Source organism: Pteropus vampyrus, unplaced genomic scaffold, assembly GCF_000151845.1.
Source record: "Pteropus vampyrus isolate Shadow unplaced genomic scaffold, Pvam_2.0 Scaffold24, whole genome shotgun sequence".
Classification (NCBI taxonomy): domain Eukaryota; kingdom Metazoa; phylum Chordata; class Mammalia; order Chiroptera; family Pteropodidae; genus Pteropus; species Pteropus vampyrus.
Genome location: NW_011888805.1, coordinates 1,087,500 through 1,108,263, shown reverse-complemented (window position 1 = coordinate 1,108,263; position 20,764 = coordinate 1,087,500). Strand labels below are relative to the sequence as shown.

The 20,764-nt window shown below is 42.4% G+C and overlaps 1 protein-coding gene across 1 annotated transcript in view; it reads left to right on the top strand.

The window, feature by feature from the left end:
- SASH1 (SAM and SH3 domain containing 1) overlaps positions 1-20,764 on the top strand; it is a 166,133-nt gene that overhangs the window by 121,597 nt on the left and 23,772 nt on the right. Inside the window, exons 9-10 of the mRNA XM_023528327.1 lie at positions 10,102-10,234; positions 15,346-16,181. Coding sequence (XP_023384095.1) covers positions 10,102-10,234; positions 15,346-16,181 — 969 coding nt within the window. The remainder of the gene's footprint in view (positions 1-10,101; positions 10,235-15,345; positions 16,182-20,764) is intronic.

Here is a 20,764-nt window from a genome sequence, read left to right as displayed (position 1 = left end):
CCTCCTCCTCCTCCTCTAAATCTGGCAACAACTAGTTAATCTTGAAACTGCCAGAGAGATTATTTCAGTGTTACACCGTACTTCTGGGAGAAGAATGGAATCTTATTTTTTTTATTTCCATATGCTGACAAAAATCTTCTCATTTTAGAGAGCAATGATATCACCAGCTAATGAGCAAAATATTTTTTACTAAACAGATGAATCCTTCCCTGACTCCTTTGTGAAATTAAAAAAAAAAAAAAAACTTACAATGTGTTTCATATTTTATTACCCTGACAACTCATAAACACTTTTTAAAGTAATTCTGGCTTCTTTAAAGAGCGAGACAAATTTTTTTATAAACACAGAAAATAACATTAATCTGATGGTCATGACCGGAAGTCCCCTGCCGCAGCCATACCGTGCTGATCTTGAACATACCCACCCGGAGTCAATTTGCTGCCCCCAAGGTAGGGAGTGACCTTGAATGCATCACTTCTTGGCCCTGTGCAGGGAGATCAGGCATGTTGGAGAGATTATGAAATCCAGCTTGGAGAAGAGGAGGGCCTAAAGCTGCTGTTGATTGGTGTCACATGCTGTTTATAAAGGCAACAGCACCAGCTTCTCTTCTGAAGGCTTCTCTAACCGGATAGGCAGGCATCTAAGGTCAGGCGGAAGGAGTGAGGCCACAAGGCCACATAAGCACCGGACTTCTAGGCTCACATAGGAACATGGAAATGCCCCCAACCCTTGGCAAGGGCCGGTCCCCTCACTGAAGCATGTTTCCATTTCCCAGCCGAAGGTGAGTTCTTCCGTGTCCCAATCCCTATAACTCTGTTCCTCTTATGCATTTATCACAGTTGACTTATGTGAATCATATTTCTGAATTTCTCTTGGGCTCTCATTCTACCCCCCAGACTTCTAGACTATATAACCTTTCTAAGTCCACGTAAAGCCAGTTTACTCGTTTTTCTATATATACCTCGCTCTTCCTAATGCCTTGATTCACTGCATTCATTTATTCATTCATTCATTTCATTCAGGAAATTTTTATTAAGCACAAACATAGATACTACTTTTACTTATCTAAGTTGAAAAGACTATTGCAATGTTCAGTGTTGGCAATTGTGTGGAGAAATAGGCAATCGTGTGGAGCAAATTGTTAATATGTTCAAAAGAAGTAAAGATACACCCCTTCTCTTACCCCTCAATTCTATAATCTAACCATCTTATCTAAGGGAAGAATGTTAGATGTGTTATACATTTTACGATAAAGTATTCATCAGAGTATTGTTTATAATACTAAAAAATTGGAAACATGCGAATATGAATGATGAGGGTGTTACTTCAATTATGGTATGCTTCTATGACTGAACACTGTTGAATTGTTAATATATTATGTTTCCTTTGTTGAATTTTTGTTGACATGGGAACATATTCAAAATTGTTAAAAGGAGGTTATAAAACGGTATTTTTGTTTGAACAGTATTCACTGAGGGCTCCAGGGTTTCTCTAAATAAAACCTTTAGAGACAGTAGTGTGGCTCAAAGAGGGTCACAATTATAAGCGAGGACTTTGTTTCTGCTTAGACCGTTATGTTCATATGAGGGAGGCTTTGGGGACCCTGATAGTGACCTTGGGAGGTGGAGCAGCTAGAGAACACGAGGTCATTCTTGTTTGTAAAAACAAAACATAAAAACACAAGAGTGTATAGTGTGCGTGTGTGTGTGTGTGTGTGTGTGTGTGTGTGTGTGTGTGTGTGTGTGAAGTGGGTGGACATAAACCAAAATATTACTAATTTTTCTGTAGAGTAAGGGAACATAGGTGATTTCTCATTCTGTTTTGTGTCTCTGCATTTTCCAAATTGTTAAACGTGTATCATATGTAATCAACCATAAACAATAACTATTGTTAAAATACAGATACAGAAGTGAATACGACACTGCTCACTGTCCTCATGAAGTTTAGTGAGGAGCTAAGGAGTACAGTGATTACAGTACATCATGCTAAGTCCTGTGATGAGATCTGCTTAGGTCGCCGTGCAACCACACAGCCTATGGACAATGTGGAGGGAGGCCAGGAAGGCTTTCCAGAGGAGGCGGCCCATGGGACTGAATTGTGAAGGACAAGTTGGAGCTAGGGAAGTAGGTGGGGTGGGCAGAGATAGTTCCAAGAAAGGAGTCAAAGTACAAGTACAAAGTCGTGCAGGCACATGAGAGCGAGGGTATTTGAGATGCTCAGAGCAACTCAAGAGGATGAGAACCAGTTGGCCTGAATGAGAGCCCCTTTCCATGTAGTATCTGCAGAGCAGAGCCCATCATACACTGAAGCTAGAAATAAGGATCGAGCTCTGACCATGCAAGGGCATATGTTCCACGAGAAGGCCTTCAGCCTTTGTCCTGAGGAGGTAACGGACAAATCCTGAGAGTGGGAATTGAATGCTGAAATGTGTCCTCAGAAAATTTACACACCTACTGCGTGCTGGATAAGTTTGAGTCTATTATTCAGTGAGTAAGACCAGTGATGTCCTTTCCGTGTCCCCACTATTTCTACCTTCGCTCCACCAAGAAGCTTCCCAGGTGGCCTGGTTCAGCCTAGTCTTTCAAATATCCCATAGTTGATTGTGATGCACAGCAAAGGCCGGGAGCTATGGGGCTGGAGAGTTTAAACCTCTTTATTCCACGTGTGATTACACACCTAAGTAGCGAGGGCCTACTGTGGGTGGGGGGCCCTTCACTGGGCATTGCGAATACAAGGGGTAGGGGACAGATACTGTCCCTGTCCAATACTGTGGACATTCTTGTCATCTGAAAGACAAGCCAGGTTGGTTGCCCGTGTGGTACCCAACATTGAGTATCTCCATAAATACCTGAATCGTCCCAAGTGGGGGCAGCGATGGTTAAGGGGTATGCAGGTGTAGATGCGTCCTCCGCGCCACCCTCCTCAAGGACCCTGGCTCTGTAAATGCCCAGCTTCCCATGAATCCCACACCGATAGGGGCCGCGCTCCTGACCAGGCCCTGGGCCTCTGGGCCTCACATTCAGGGTCTCCGTTCATCTCTTCCAGAACCATAGGCGGCTTATCTCTGCCTTTTTGATAAATGAGAGAAGTTAAGAAACATGCCCAAGGCCACACACGCTGTTCACAGGTGGCATAAAGGGGGACCTGAGCCTATGCCTCCCTGACTCCGGTGTTTTGGTTCCTAATTCTGCTCAGAATTTTCTCGGCATCTAAACAACCTGTTCAGACCCAGGTTCAAGTGTTGGCCATATCACTAGCTTTCACGTGTTCTCTTCACCTTTGCCATTTGCACAACACCCAAAACAGCAGTTTCGAAGCAGTAAAATAGCTCTTGTTTGAATTCTAGTGAGTTATAGACCACAGATGTAATAGGCACTCACGTATGCAGTTTTTAAAACAACAGACTTTAAGATAAATGTTATTAGACCAAATTTACATGGAGGAGTACTGAGAGCCACGGAAGTGAAATGATTTGCTGGAGGGCTTGGAAATTAAGCCCAGATTATTCTGGCTCCAAAGGCTTTGAGATTCCCTCTCTCCTTTACCCGCCACTCTCACGGAGGCATCCGCATTTTCTTAGTTTTCTTCAGGTGACAAGTTCAACCAAGGGCTTCTAATGACCATTCTAAGGAATTTTAAGCGTCATGTTGCGTTACAGTGTGGTTCTCAGTCTCGAGCGAAGAAAGCCCACGTAGAGGTAGGGCAGGGAGCAAAACCGTGGCGTCTCCAACTCCGCCGTTTACTGTCTGTGGAATGGGATCATGCGTGAACGTCAGCACAGCGCCTGGGAATTGTGAGCATTCGATATACACGGGTGTTGGATGCACAACGTCAGAGAGGCACCTGCCACAGTTTGCAACACATGTGGGCACTCAGGTAGCAGTGGGAAGCGGGGAATGTGACCACGCTTATTAGCACAGGGTTACAGAGAGAGTAACCAGAGAGAGTGTCAGAGAACAGATCTGTGAAATGGGGGACTAGGCAGTATAGGGAAGATGTGGTGAACCCTTGTGGGGAGAAATAATAGGAAATTCTACAAGGGCTGGGAGGAGACATTTCTGGGTTAGAAAATGGTGGGAAAGGGAGATTTTTGCTGAAGAGTAAGAGGGGACAGAGGAGCTCGCCCTGGCAGTCTGTGGCACAGCCTGGGACCTTGTCATGGTAAAAATGAGTAGTATCATGTTGTGTAACGTCCTACCAAGAGAGGGGCCTTTGCATAAATGAAGACCCACACAATGAGAGAGACACCTAGGAGTGGCAGCTGAACTGTACAGTGGGAAATCATGACTTTCTCAACTGAGGGAATTTAGACCTGAAAATATATACATGACTTACAACTCAGGACACGGAAACTTCATAGAGGTTTTCAGTCCTGTCTAGCTTAGATAATGTTCTTTTTAAGTAACAGTATGTGTCTGTTGCTCCTCAGACACCCCTGAGAAAATTAAATGATCATCTCGTGAAACACTGCCCATGCTTATATTTCTAGAACACAGGAGAACTCAGCTGCTCCGAAATGATCGTGGAAACCATTTGATAAGACAGTTTTAGAAGCGTCCGTGAAGGGGAAACATCCTACGTTTGACTCTCATGGTTAAAATAGAAAAAGGAGTTGGGAGAGAGACAGAGAGAAAGCGACAACTTTCGGAGAAAACCAAAATCATAAGTTTTAATTCAGTAATTTCAAAAATAGCCATTGAAAGGTGTCTATTTTCAATCGTGACTGCTCCCTTCAGGGGATGTTTAGAAGAATATCTATAAACGCGATCTTTTTTAAGACCAGTCGCTTGTAAAGGTTAGTCCTGGTCGGGATTTGCTCAGATTCTCCCATTCTTTTTTTTTTCTTTCTCTGGAATTCCATAGACAGTAATTAAGGAACTGGAGGCCAGCGGGAGGTCAGGGAGCCTTCGTCAGTGAAAACAGGGATTGTTTGCCACGTACAACACTCCCTTTTTTCCTTGTGGTGAATAGGAGATTTGCTTAGAGCTGATGACTTATGCCTTTCTTACAAGTTATGCAGTTAGCAAGTAACTGGGGACGCAGTCGGCAAGCAGAAAGCAGCTAATTGAATCCAGTGTCCTCACTTTTTTTTTCCTCCGGATCGTAAGCTGTGCCGGTGGAGCCTGTCTGATCATGTAACTCCAAAGGAACACGTTCAGAAGTGCCTAATCCTCGCTTTGAGATTACAGAGTTGACGAACCAGAGAGAAGACATTCTCAAAGTGGGGAGGGGGTGGGGATACCTGCAGCGAGCTCAAAGTTGCCCCTTAGGCCTGCTCAATGCCGAAGCCGGTAAGTTCCCAGGGTATGTTTAATGCGAAAGAAAAAATGTGCTTTCTGTCACTTCAAAGAAAAGCTCTTGATTGCTCCTGGCTATGATGCTTCACTCTTTTCAAATTCCTCTAGACGTGCCCTCCTTCCCTGCTTGCTTCTCGACCTTGTAACTCTAGCATTCTTTCTTGGCACGCTCACTCAATACTAAGGCATCGCTTTTGGAGGACAAAAGTGAATATTATTTTGAGAATAAAGTGGGAATGCAAGCGATTGAGTGTCCGGGGGTTGGAGCTCAGTTGTCAATTGTGGAGGCTTTCAGTGTGGAGGACTTGACTTCAGACAGCATTGCATATTGATTTTCGTAAACCTACAACCGATCGGCTTCCTTCTCTTAACTTTTCATTTAATGCCACTGACAAAGCGGACCTAGGAAGTTGAAGCGTATATGTCTGCTTAGGTGCTGGGGTTAAACGGGTGTGCGAATTTCACAAGAGAATACATTTCCAATACTTTTCAGAAATGCTTGAATATCTTAGTGTTATGTGCTGGCTCTTGAGAGATAAGTTGACTTAGCGGCTATTAATTGAGACAGCATGTGGGGTGTTGGAGCTGGAGAAGCAGGCTGAATGTGTTTCTGCAGAAGGCTCAGTTGTAACCCTGTGCTAAGCGTGGTCTCAAGCGGTCTCCAAAAGGATTCTAGTTGCTTCTTGCAAATTCGATCTAACCTTTATTATAGCCCATTACTCCTGCGCCTGCACCACTGTGCCATGCACCTTTTGAAAAGTATTTGTTCTGTTGTGTCAGAGTCACAAGAACTGTTTGTTACAGTGTCCGGTGAAGTATCTGTTACCGACCTGCAGTGACAGGCTTAAGTTGAACAGTGAGGGGATGCTTTTACTTTGCTCCAGCGCACAAATGTTTGTATCTACAGATGCTATTAATTGTGTTCCTTTTTTCCGCTCATCCTTAATGTAGCTGTGTTATAAGAAGTCCTCCACGCTGGCTCCGTGTCTTTCCTATTAGAACATTGCAGATGTGTCAGGGATGCACATGTTCCAAAAGAAACTGAGAAGGAAGGAGGCTCCACCCTCCTGCCCAAGCCAAACGGGCCCCATAGGTTCCCCATTCAGCACCCTGGAAGGCAGTGGTGTGCTATCTCTTTAAAGCAGCTATAGCTTTGTGCCTTGGCTTGGTCACTTTGTTATGGTTAAAAACTGTGGAGCCAGCTGTCTGCAATCTGATGTAATGTTGCCATGGAAACCAGAAATGAAACACTTAAGCATTCACCACAGAATTACTACATATAGCATTAGCCAAAGTAATTAAAAGTTGAGCCATATGGGCTTTCTGGTGGAAAAATATTCAGTAGAGAGGCTTGAAATCAAATGTTTCTGTTTACAACATTGTAAATCTACTTTTCCATAACCTTTGGTGGGATAAATTGCTTTTTTTAAGTAAAGGTTTAGAGGTAGGGGGGTTTATGCAGATAATTGAGTTTTTACCTCGTTTAAAAGATGAACAAGTTAAAGTTTATTTTAGTATTCTGACCTGGGGCAGGACAGAGAGGGGAGGAGAGACCATCTACTATTTAAATGTGTATAAATATGTACTGTTATTTTTTTTTTCATGGTAGTTTATTTAAAAACCTGTTTTGTAATAGTTCTGAATTTATTTCTTGGAATCAATCATTCATTTTATATACAGTGCAGATTTCCTTCATGTTCTACAAAGTTCCTCCAAGTGGGAAGATTTCTTAATTTTTTTTCCCCCTAATTCTCACCCATCCATCTCTGGGGGTATATTTTTGAAATGAAAAGATAATGTTATTTCTAGCATTCAGGAAGTGGCACATGCTTCTTTAAAAGGAGAGACATGATATGAGGAATTTAAGCTTAAAAGAGATTTAAGTTGAAAAGAAATACATGCCTTTTATAGAGTTTTTATGTTAAAACAGCTGGAGAGAATTTTTAAAGGGAAATATTTGATATCTCTTTTTCCTCTGGACTCAGGAGGAAGTGAGAAGTCAACACCTCTCCATCAATACAAAGCACCGTTCAACTCCATTAACTTCTAGACTTATAGGCTACTTAAGACATTTTCTATTTTAAAGAAAATATGTGTTTACATATGTCCATATATATGTATACGTACTATGTATATATAGAATGACTGGTTTTATTTCATATTTTTCTTCATAATAATGGTGATGAATCTGTCTTGTCTAGTGTTCGAAACATGATAATGCAAAGAAAGTTATTGGTTGCCATGATTTGTCAGAGGCAGACATCTCCAAAATCTTCGTTTTTTAAGAAAAATAAAAATAACGTTAAAGTTCTAAAGAGCTCCTGTTTCTCAGAACTAGATGGAACATGTGAAAGCAATCAAATGAGTACCTGGAATATGTTACTTTTCACCACAGTGAATCTGGGCAGAGGAAATTAGGACGGGTGGTGGGGGCAGTCATTGCCTTTAAATCTGTTGTTCTGGTTTAACTATTTTGATTTCTCCCTGAAAATTTCCCTCTGATAGCTCATTTCCTACATGTGATTTGTGTCTTTGCGGGCTCGATTTTTGTATTACTTCTTTCTATATCCTATTTCTCTTTTTACTTCCCCCATCTCTCTCTCTCACTAACACACACACACACACACACACACACACACACACACACACACACACACACGTGATGTTCATCCTCTAACATAGCTTCCTGTATCTTGATTATAAACAGCTTGTGCTTATTTTATTTTCACTTGACTTCAGAATTTTTTCATGCGAATGGTACAGATATATATTCTAGGTTTGTCCCATTGATATGTCCAGAGACTCTATAATCTCATGTTGATTCTTCTGTTAGACTTGCCTGGCTTTTGAGATGCATCAAGAAGGCGGAATGTTTTTAAATACTCATGTGGAGTTCCATGCACTGTGGTTTTGTTCAGGTGCCGATTACCCAGAAAGAGGGTTAACCAAGTTCTCATTCCTCTGGTTGACCGCTCCATTTCATCGCACATCAACAATTCAGTCAAGTAAAAATGAAATTCAAACCAGACAATATTATTATATAGTAGGAGCTGTATTATTTCATGTTCATTTTTTACATTTTGAATTTTAGACCAGATGCATTAAGCCTCTTGCTAGTAGCATGCCAAGTAGCCCCCCTCCTTCCCCACTACCCCCATTCCTCCAATTTCTATTCTTGATTACCAGGTAACCAGTCCTTAACTTTAGTTCTGAAATGTGTATGCAACATTTTATGTAGCAGTTTTAGAGAAATGGAACATAGATATTGATGCACTTCACAGAAGGAAAGCCTGAGAAATACCCCTCCCTGTCAGATGACTTGTCATTTATGGATTATAATACTTGTTCTTCAGTGGATGCATGGTTTGCTTACAGTCATGCAGGGAGAAAAGTACAGTGGCTCCACGCTGGGAGCTTGGTGGGAGGAAAGAAGCCAGGAACTGGGTTGTATTTATCCCTTACGTAGAACCAAAGTACTTCAGAAGTATTTGTGGACTCACAACACGCACCGCTTTTATGCCTAAGCCGTTCATGTAATCTCTACCTGTGACCTCTTGAATTCTTGTCTGCTCACTCTTGCTCACCTATTTTCTTGTTTATAAAGTTGCAACGAATGGGTGCATTTCCTGGGGTGGGGGGCGTCTCCATATTGGACTCAGGTTCAGAGATGTGGTTTGTTTTTATTTCGTGTTTTCGGCTGAGGCATTTCTCTCCCGACTCTTGCAGTGAACTGGGTTTGAGGAAAGGAAATGGAGAGAAGGCCGTTGCCAGGATGAGCAGGCTTAGCTGGAGCTGCTCACCAGCTGCCCAGGGTGTGCGGCGGCCGTGCGCTTCCGCCGCGCTCTGCGCTCCCGCGAATGCCCGCGCCCCGGGTGCGTGCGGCAGCCCATTTCCTTGGAGACTTTTTTTTTTTCTTTTTTGCTTTTTTTACGTTTTGAACAGATAAAACAGAGGAAGCTGCATAGTGAATGTTGGAGCTGACTTGGAAGCAAAACTCATTTCGTTCACAAGGAAAGGATTGTTTTTTGCCTGGGTCACTGCTGCGGAGAGAATTTTTTTTTTTCTCTCTGTAATGTTGGATACTTGAGGGAAAACAGCTGGGCTGAGCATACTTGAATCGCTGCAAAACGAAATGGGATTCTGGGGAATATGGACTGTACTGTATGTCTGAAAAGGTCAGCTTTTTCCCTTGTCCCTCTTGGAGGAATGTAAGGGCTGTCCTCATGCTCGCCTTCTGAGCTCTTGGAAAGAGCTGGGAGAGGCGGAAGGGATGGCTGAGATGTGGCAGACGACTTCACAAGTGAGATAGAAGGCGGCTTTTTGCATCTCTTCCCTTTTCCTGCCCTGCTGTTTTTGATTTTCGGGGGGAGGACTGGAACAAGTCAACAGATTTTCGGTTTGGAGAAGTAGTTGGTGACCACGTTTAAACAGCAAGTCCTGATGGGCCAGACAGAGGAGAGCCTGGCCCAAACCACAGCGGCACAACGAATTACAGGGCCAGCCTTGGAGAGCGTCCTGTGCAGTTCTCCTGAAAGAGGACCGGGAAGTAGTTGAGACAAATGCACCGCATGCAGGTCAAGGGCAAGGGTGTATGTTGTGCTGCTTAGGACCTAACTCTCCACTCATTAGGCCTTGAGATGGTAGGTGGAGCTTCATGAACCTGTTGGGCAAATTTGTTGGTACCCCAAGTTCAGCTGCAGAACTGCCAGATTTCAGACTGGCAGTGAGGCCAGGCTGCCCTCGGCTGCAAGAGCAGAGCTCTGGAGCAATTATCTGATTAACTTTTCCTTTGTTTCTTTGCCAGTCAAGAGAACAATCGGATGATGAGACCGAGGAGTCCGTGAAGTTTAAGAGGTTACACAAGCTGGTAAATTCTACTCGCAGAGTGAGAAAGAAACTAATCAGGGTGGAAGACATGAAAAAGCCCAGCACTGAAGGTAAAAAAAGCAAACTCCACCCTGCTTATTCCAGAGTAAATCATTTGGGGTTCGTTTTTCGGTAGAAAAAAAGAATATGATTTTGAGTGGAAAATGGGTTGAGTTCTGGCCAAGGCTGGCAGAAAGAGAACCAGGTCTGCATGTTAGCAGGCCAACTCTCAGCATGTTATGGGGTGAAGGATCTGGTGTCCGGTATTTTGGGGGCTCAGGAATTTAAATAGTATAAAGAAGAGAACTGGCTAGTATATGACAATGAAGTCTTCTCAAAGTGTACCATAGCTTTAATTTTGAGCTTATGCCATTTTATATAAACTTTATTTTATAACTTCCTCTGCTCCCAAAAGGACAGCGGTTCTTGCCCATCGAATTTAGTGGAAATTTGACATACATCCATCTCAAACAAACTCCTAACGATCAAGGCACTTCATATCCTTTTGGATCTCTGAGGAATGATGTGTTCTTCCTATAAACCGTTTCAAGTCTCAGTTCAAATGGGGCTTTGAGGACCTTCCATCCTAAGTGCATCCTTGAGAGCCGTATTGCTGGCTCAGCCACTTGTCAGATAAAGCAATAATGTCAACAGGGGTAAGAGCTTAGATTTATTGGAATGAATAGTTAACCTTTTAAGTGTAATTATGACAGTTTTAAATCACAACTGGATCGTCTCTTTTTGTTAGTAATATGCATTTGTAGCATCTTGAAAAATTCTCCCCAAAAGATAAAATAATAAGATTTCCTGTTTGGAAAATGATAAGTGAATTAGAAAAAAATACTAGAAAGAATATGTCTTTTTTTAAAAAAAAAAACATATTACTGGTTAAAATTTCACATCTACATTCTGAGGAATTTCTAGCTTTTAATATATGGATTTAAAAATTCTCATTAGAGAGGCTTTTTTGTTGTACGTGAATAAAATCAAGCCGTGGAGGGAACGGAATTTCCCCTTATTTACATAGATGAGGGTTTCCTGTTATTATTGCTGTTTTTCATTTTCATCCATTGTAATTATTTATTAGTTTAAATCCCCTAGAGTAATATTGAAGGTAAAAGGGTTACTGTGAGAGAGTGGAGGTTAAAAGGGAAAAGAAAGGAGGAAAAAGACAGAGATCTGATTTATGATCAATTTCATAACCTTAGAGTTGTGTTTAAGTCCAGGATTTCGTTTGGTTGTCATTTGGCATGATAATTCTGTGTACTTTTGGGTGCAATGCTGATTTTACATTTGGATGTTTTAAAAACTTGCCTTCTAGTTGTGATTTTGACAGTATCAAATATAAATTCATTTCCTCTCACTGTGACAGCTCTTAATGGACTCACATGCACAGTTTAGTTGACCATATTAATTAGAACCATATGGAATTGCCATCGTTGAACTTTGAGGGCACCACGTTGTAAAACCTCGTGCATCGTGACAAAATTAAGTCTCAGTATGACAACTAGGTTAAGGAGTCTCGTCCATAAATGAGATAAAATGGTGAAGTACTTAGTGTTGGGCCTACCACCTAGTCACTGCTTCGTACACGATCGTCATGTGCATTGGGGCAGCCTCTCCACTAGGATAACATTTGTAAAAACACAGAAATATTCTGTCTTGCATGTTTATCTCAGTAAATCAAGTCAACCAACTCTGAGAGACATAGTTGAAAAAAGGAAGAATACACCAAAAGAGAAAAATGTAATGACCGTATGGACATCTATAGGGAAAAACATAATGACCATATGGACATCTCACTCTGAACTTGAATTCATCTGAGTATGAATTAGGCATCTCGGATGGATGATGGATTCAGCGAGCTGAGTCCCAGCTTACACCTCTGATGTCTGATAAGTTGGGGATCTGAGGTTGGGGTGCTTCTTGGTATTGCCAGGAGAGGCCCCAGGTGTCTGTGCAGCTCAGGGTGTCTGCTCAGGGTTAGTCCCCCCAACATCCTCCTTGTCTACAACTCCCTCCAACTCCTGCATAACAGAACTGTCTGCGGTTCCTCATTAGCAAAAGAACTGGTACTCACTGCCTCGGCCCCTGTTTCCACCATTCCCAATAACCTCTCCCTCCGCCCCTGGACCTTCAAAGATGGATCTTTTTGACTTCCTGCATGCTTGTGCCGATACTAAGTTGTCTGAATATTTATTGAGAGCATTCTGTGTGTCCTTTCCTAAACACTTTAGATTTTATGTTCCATTTAATATGTCATCCTCAGAATAGCCACCAGAGGCAGGCATTAATACCATCCTCATTTCACAGATGAGGAAACTAAGACACCAAAAGGTGAAATAATTTACTCAAGGTCACAGCCAGCCAGCAGAAGACCCAGAATGAAGTCTCCTCTACATCCTGGGTCTCCACTCTGCTCCCACATCTCCCTCACCCCTAGCTCCGGAGGCTTGAAAAGCCTGCAGTTACAATCCTTTACCCAGTCTCATCCTTGTCACTTGAGTTTCAAGTCCTTCTTAGGGGCCTGGATGACCCTAGGCAGTATGAAATTGTAAGCCACGTCAGTGCCTTTCATCTGCCCATTTCTGTGTCTTTTTCCTGCAGCTGATCCCTTCCCACCCCCTTCCCTCATCGCTCTAGCTCTTCCGTAGCCTGATAATGAATCATTCGCTCTTGTACTGTGCTTTTCACCTTATAAAGTACCTTCACCTATCTCTTTTCATTTAACTTTATCCTCTCAATACCCTGATAGTAGATGTTATCAAGATAGATAGGCATTATTATAGGTGAGGAAACAGACTGAGAGATTGGAGTAATTGCTGGAGGTCATGGAGATGGTGCGTGGCAGAGCCAGGGCTGGCATCCAGGGCATAAATCTAGGTTCTTGGCATTAAGTCATCCTATATCCTGTTTCCTTCTGCCTATCAAAATCACCTTTCCTTCCGTATTCTGATCTCAGCTAGAGAATGTGGGAAGCAGATCACACCAAATGATGATGGAGTGGAGTGAGCACATCTTGACCGTTATTCTCTTGGTAGGATAGTTCTACTTTCAAGTCAAAAGAGAATGAGAGAAGGAATGCTCTCATCCCTAGGAGTCAAGTTCAGGCTGGGATTTCAGGCCTTAGGGCAGGCAGACAGAAGAGTCTACGCCCCGGGAGGCCTGCCCTCAGCACAGGTTGATGTGGCCGCTTTGAAAACATTTGCCACACTTCCCTCCAAACACCTCACCCAGATGCTGACTTCTGGAACCAGAAAGTAGAGCTACATATGTCATGAATATGTGTGCACCAGCTGGTTCCAAACTCGAATGTGACATGGAGGTATTGGAATCTCTGATGACAACCCTAAATAACAGAGTCTAGAAAATTTCCAGACCACCGTTGAGTGACACTTCCTTAAAATATTTCATCAACCCACCTGACTTTCCTGAAGCCCCTTAGGATACATGGGTAGAGAAGGACCTTTGCATGCCTTTGTGGATACCTGGGCTGCGTGTTAAGCCATGATCTGTGATTGTGGACTGCTTTTACAGAGAAGTCTGCTCTTGGGCCCCCTCAGCCACCAGGCTGTGTCCCTTGATGTGGCTTCATCATTTCTTCCTGGAAGTGGAGAGCGGACTGTTTCTAGAAGAGGTTGGCTTTTTTACTCTCAGCAACACAGAGACCCTCGGTCTCCATACCTTACTAGTTGAATGTGCTGAGGAAGGAGCAGGAAATTTTCATGGTATTCGCACACTGTCTCTGATCTGGTGAATTCCTGTTAAAAACCTAGACCCCCATTTTAAACTCTGCTGAAAGAGCCAGGAATAATTCTCGAGTGAATATATTTGTGCTGCAGATTATGGAGAACTTTGGCCTGGGCATAGTTTTAACTCTCCCTCCCATCTCCTCGCCATCAAAGTCAATCCTGGGTTGTATTTAGTAGCAGTAGTCCTTTTTTTTTTTTTTTTTCTTTATATTTGTAACTGTAATTCCCATTAGTTGGAAAAATAAGACATTCTTGGGATTTGAACGGACTGCTACCAGTCTGCTCCTCTCTGAAACCCTCTCTGAACCAAGCGGCCCTTTCCCTTTATCTCTGACATTTCGCCACACGCTGGCACCCTCATCCCAGCTGGTATACTTAGTGCCATGTCTCTGTTCCAGGAAACTTTGTGTTTTTTCCTCTTCACAATTCAGCTGGTGGAAAGCGGCCGCACTCCACAGTTTCCTTATAATTAGAGGGACACAGCCAGATAGGGTCACTACACCCACAATTTGACCTACTTCTTTTCTCACATCTGTTCCCATAATACACACAGACAAGAACTCAGTTTTCCTGCCAGCAAGTCCAAACCTTTCCACTGGGCTCCAGAGGGCTTGGCGCCGTACCTGGCTCCGGCCAGGGCTTCAAGAGGCGGAATCCTGGAGGAGCACTCGATGGGGCTGCTTGCGTGTCCAGGCCCTTAAATGCCCTTGCTGCTCCCGGCAGAGCCCGAGTTAATGGGAGGGTCAGGCTGGGATCACCCAGTTCCCTGGCTTTTTGTGTTTGGCCTGTCAACTGGGGACCGTTTCTCAGTTGCATTTGTAAGGTACAGTCCTTCGTGGTGTTTCTAAACCCAAACTCCTTTTGTGATTTAATTACTCAAATGGCATATGTACCAATAAAAAAAAAAAATGACTGTCCGCCACATGGCATTCATCACTCCAAGTATACAAAGCCAACAAGACTCAACAGGAGGGCATTTTAGAAGGAGAGAGATTCTGATTCCCGGCTTCTAAGGATTGCACTTAGCATCTGAGGAGGGCAATTACCTTTAAATGCTAAGGAATATCGGTGTAATGACTGTCTTAGATTTTCCAAATGGCATTTTTAATAGGTCTGCTAAGGTGTCTACAAAGATGTTTAAAGAAGGAGAAGAAAACACATCCGCAACCTTTTAACGTTAAGCTCGTGTGAAACCACACATTTGCAGTTTGTTTTTGTTTTTGTTTTTTTTGCATGCATTTACTTAAATGGGAGCCAGGTGTGTGAAGAGGGTAAGTGAAAATGGGAAGGGGGATCACTGTGGTTTCTGCGTGGACTCACTTAGATTTTTTGCAGGGTGAGGGGAGGGGCACACATAGAAAGATCTGTGAGAAAATGCGAAGGAATGTTTACAGGAGGCCCTGAACTTGTCTGTGTTGGTTCCTCTCCAGGCGGGGAAGAGCCCATGTTTGAGAATTCCCCTGTCCTGGATGAAAGGTCTGCCCTTTACTCCGGAGTGCACAAGAAGCCCTTTTTCTTTGACGGCTCTCCTGAGAAACCTCCAGAAGATGATTCAGACTCTCTCACCACTTCTCCATCATCTAGCAGCCTGGATACCTGGGGAGCTGGCCGGAAGCTGGTCAAAACCTTCAGCAAAGGAGAGAGTCGGGGCCTCATTAAGCCCCCCAAGAAGATGGGGACATTTTTCTCCTATCCAGAGGAAGAAAAGGCCCAGAAGGTTTCCCGCTCCCTGACTGAGGGAGAGATGAAGAAGGGTCTCGGGTCCCTGAGCCACGGGGTAAGTACGGATGGCGTTTGCTTCTATGACAGCCACCGTCGTAGGCACCACCTTCTGGTGTCCCTGGAGGAGGTTCAGAGTGTCCGGAAGCAAATCCGCTTGAAGAAAACAGATACTAATTATTCATGTTCCAGAGCTTTTCTCTGCCAGCGTCCCTCCAGAAAAGGAGTTAACAGCATGACCTGTGACCTGCAGCTGCTCCGGCAGAGGCCCAAAGGGGGAGGGAGCTGTGGAGTCCCCAGCAGGAGGGTGCGCGGGCGCCCCTCGGTCAGCGAGTTCAATATCACCTACGTGGTGGAGCGGAGCCTGTACAGCCACCTGAACCTGACCCAGCTAGTGCGTCCTGCCTCAGACAGGACCCTGAGCAAGGCTGAGAAACAGGACCTGAGGCGGTGCTTGCTGGAGGAGGATGAGGAGGCAAAGAGGAAGTGGGCCGCCACAGTCGACCGCTGTACTAAAAGGGTTCTCTTGAGAATCCACCAGAAGTCCGTGAGTCACAAAGATGGTCACCAGGATGGCCTTGTCATTTCTGTGATGTGCACTCAAGCATTATGGCCTTTCTTCTGTGGAGCCTGGTGTCCTTCCCTCTCTTCTTCCTCATACTTTGTAACTTCAGGGTCCATTCCATCCTCATCTCAAATTTCTGACCCTACTTTCCGTGAATGATGGCTTCTCCTTCCTTTCCATTTGCCCTCTTGCCAGTCAAAGCTCTTTGATTTTTAATTAGAGCTAAACTTCGAAGCTGATCCGAAGAAGGGCTTTCAGAATACTGGGGTGAGGTTTGGCGCTTCTAGGAATGATGGCTCTCTTGATTTCTGGTGGAGAAATTCACCATGTCACTTGACCTCAAAGAAGCTGATTCAAAACAGAGGACATTTTGCCCTTAAAAGAGATGCTTATTCTTTTAGTTAATTAAAACAACAGGAACTAGCTCATGGATGGAGTGCCATGATCACAATCACCAATTTGGTGATTTGGTAACATTGTAAGTTCCGTTTCTTTCATTAGTAGAGACCAAAGGAAATTTCTTAAATCTAAAGGGAAAAAAATTAGAACCCTTTCCTTTTACTTAGGTCTAGTTGATGTTCTTACCTTTTTAATCAAAGGAACCAGTATTTAAAAATGTCCTCCACCACTCTGTAGATTCTTGTGTATATATTGCAAAGAATAACATACTTACTTTCAAATAATAAAAGGTTTTTCCATTTTATTACTGAATTATTAGAGACTGTAAAATTTATTTTCAAGGCATGACTTATTTGGAACTTGAGAATATAAATATTTTCCCCTTGAAATTCCCACTCAACTTTCAGTTTGCACAATAGCCCATGTAACATGAGTCACAGCGAGGAGGAGCTGGTGTGTTTTCTGGCCCTGCTGTCCCCTGTGCTCTGCTTATTCCACTTGGGACTGCTGGCAACGTCCCCTTTGAAGGGTCTGAAGCAACAGACTACTGCGGCCTCTCAATAGGGCCTCTTCCACGGTTCCTTCACTTTCACGAATAAGACGTTCTTCCCCAGGTGATCACTATAATTTAAATTCATTCAGTCACCTTCTGCTTTTGTGGAAATGGGGACCGATTGGCCAGTGCACCCTTCAGATGACCTTTTCCGTTTGAAAAGGATCCTTAGGCCTGTCCTTTGCGCTTAGGTTTTCTAAGTAGTCCCACATGTATTGACTTTCTTGCTAGATCTAATTTTCCATCATCTCACATTCCTATCAGTCTGGCAACACTTTTATTAGTAACGACTTTTCTTCTGGTTCTTTCAACATCATGGCAACGATTGGGGCTGGTTTTGTTTTTGTTGTATAATAACAGAATCCTTTTTCTCATTCAGTTCTGACCCACAGATCTTTTGTGAAACGTTTGTGGCTAACCAATTTTGGTGTAATTTACTTTTTACCTTTAGAAGTATTCTGCCCAGTTTGTCTGCCTCTATACCCTTTGATATGACCTTGATAAAACAGATCCTCTTCTTCCATTCATTGATGACTCAGCTCCATGAGTTTAAGTCATGTGATACTGAGGATTTTTCTACACTGAGCACCTTGAGCTGTTCATGTGTGTTACTCGGTTAATGATATCACTTTATAAAGAGTTTTTGCTCCAGAAGTTATATTTCTGAGATTAGTGTTAATTAACATTGTGGGTCTGCGATTAATTCTTCATTGACATTGAATATGGACACCTGAGCATTTTTTTCCCCCTTGTAAAGGTGACCCTGTGTCATCTCTATTCCAGGTGTCAGCCTGAGGCTGGGTATTTTTAAGGTACTGTGAGCTTGAGGCTGGACAGTATTAATACTTGTTGAAACATGCGTTCAGTGCTAAATGAGAAATTTGCACATATTTTTTATTGTAAGTATAATTATACAATCAGGAAAACAAAATTTAATTTTCTAATTATTCAGAGAATGTAAGGGAAACTAAGTGTTTAACAACAGAAAGCTTTTTTTTAAGAGATTAAGATGGTTTCTTTGCTTGGTTTACTTAAAAAGTTTTTTTTCCATCCTTTCTGTCATATATCTCCTTCATTTTATCCAAAAGTATACAGTTTCCTTTAATCTTCAGGCTTGATCTTTTTCTCTTTCAAAATATGCCATATTTGCTTGACGAAACCTCAGGGAAATGATAACGCTTTGTATTCACTGGAAACGGTCACTTGTCTTGCTTTTTATTTGGTCATTCGATTTTCATTTGGTGGAACAGACATGCATGACATTTTGGAATTTTGTCCATTTTAAAAATTCAGCCCCCCCAAAACTACATCTTTTCAACTGCATGACCATTGCATTGACTGGCTCTCCTCATCCACAAGCATCTATCTAAAATGTCCTAACACTGATCTACACGGGAGATGTGTGAACTTAAAAACTTCATTTAGGCCTCATTTATGGAGCCCACCAAAGTCAAAGATTGATTCGTTTCCTTTTCCTATTCTCTTTGCAATCTTTTTTCTCTGTTGAAGGAATGGCGCTCTCAGAACTACTTAATATTACTGAAAAATTCAAAGATTAGTTCAAACAGTGTTCGTTGTTACATTCTTTGTTCTTCCTACACTGATAAAGAAAAATCAGTTCCAGGTACCTTAGCATATCACTGGGAGAGGTTTTTTGAGTTGATAGTTAAGAAAACCAGTCCACTCTTTAAGCTTTTTACTTTAGGAATAAATGCATACAGCAGGCAGCTGAAGACATAAACGATTTTCTTACTTATTACAGTTATAGTTTTCACATGAATGCTTTGTCAGTTATTTCATATGCATCAGAAATAAGATGCTGGACCTCCAATGTTGCAGTTGATGCTGGAATTTAAAGCAGGGACTTGCAAAAACCAGAAAACGATGAGGCATCTGGGTGCCATACTGTGTTTGTGAAGTCCTGAGTCACAGGAAGAGAACTAGAATAAAATCACTGACTTTGCAAAAATGAGAAAATCTATTTAGCATTGCAAGCCAGAAAGGGAAAGTTAATGTTAAAAATTAGCCTGGAGAGGTGATCAGAACCTTGCTTACCAGATTGAGGATTTGGTGAGTGTTTTTGCATAAAGAGGCCTTTCTGATTTTAGAGAATAGATATAGGTCTAGTTAAGTTGACTATAAAGGAAATCAGATTGTCCATTGATGATTTAATGTAAAATTAGAATAATGTCCATTGGAAATCATGTTCATGGTAGAGCATTTAAAACAGCAACAGTAGCTTTGGTGAAGAATAGTTGTGTGACACCCTGAATGTTGGTGACCCCGAAATGCCTCCTGTAACACTTCTGCATCTCCTGGCCCTCCCTTCTGCCATACCTGCTGTCTCTCACTTATTGGTCCATACCTGGGATGCTCTAGTTTTATGATTAAAGCTCCCAGAACATAAGGCCCAGGACTAAGCTCTAGTCCTTCATTTGCATATTTAGCATGTTGACTGAATCTAAACTTCAGTATAATAATTGTTGGAACAAGCTACAATTCTCAGTGTAGCCCTAATGAGAAATAACGGAAGAAACCAGCATTCGTAGAATGTCTGCTTTGTGCCAGGTAATGTGGTAGAAGTCTTCAAATATATGATACAGATAGTATTTTACTGACGAAGAAACCAAAGCTCAGAGAGTTTAAGTCCTTTATCTGTGGTTACACAGCAAGTTAAATGGCAGAACAAGGATTTGGATCCACGTGTGTATGATTCCAAATACCTAGACATTTTCTTTCTCAATTTGGTTAATGTAAATCTAAAGTGCATTTATTTTAAATAAGCAGTATTTATAGTATGCATTGTTTATGTTCGTTTCTTCCGTTTCATAGCTGTTAACTAAAGTTCTTTGAGGAACAGATAGCATAACATATTGGAACCCAAACTCCTATTCAACTTTTATTACCGGTTGCTTAAAAAGATAATCAGTTGTAACAGACTTAGTGTGCCTTAAGTTTCTTTTTCTTCTTACAGATTTTGTGGGGCGGGGGGTGGGGGGTGTCATGGAGGTGGTTTTTGAGTAACTTGCTAGAAAAATAAAAGGGAATTCAAACCAAGTTCTGGAAATATAAAATCAGTGAAATACAAATAGTTCCATAAAGTTTGAAACCAGCTGAAAGAACATTAACGTTTTCATTCTTTGTAAATGTGTGCTTTTCCTATTGAAATTAAGGAGTGTGTGGTCAAAGTCACTGAATCAACTTTTTTCTTGGCAAATGTGGCGTCCTCATACACTCTAAGAAAAAGGGTCATACTTAATTAAGTTGGGCATTTAGATGGGAAAGTCACCAGCATTTTTAGCTAGGCCAGGAAAGCAATAAGTGAGTAATACTCTTGGCCTGATTGGACTACTATAAACATAACCTGTTCTCCTTTTTCTTAGCAATTTAAAACTAAACAAAAAAGAGTCTGTTCGAAAAGTCTTCTGTCAGTGGCAGAGCTGTAGGACTTCAGACTGGGGTTTCCAAGACCCTCCGAGCACATGGATCCCTCACTACTTATCCCCTTATCATAACTACTGTGCTCAGAAGATATTAAGGAGACTGGGAGGGAACGTCTGTTGCTAAGAGACAGGGAATCTTAGGACACTTAGCACCTGGATTTTTTTTTTTT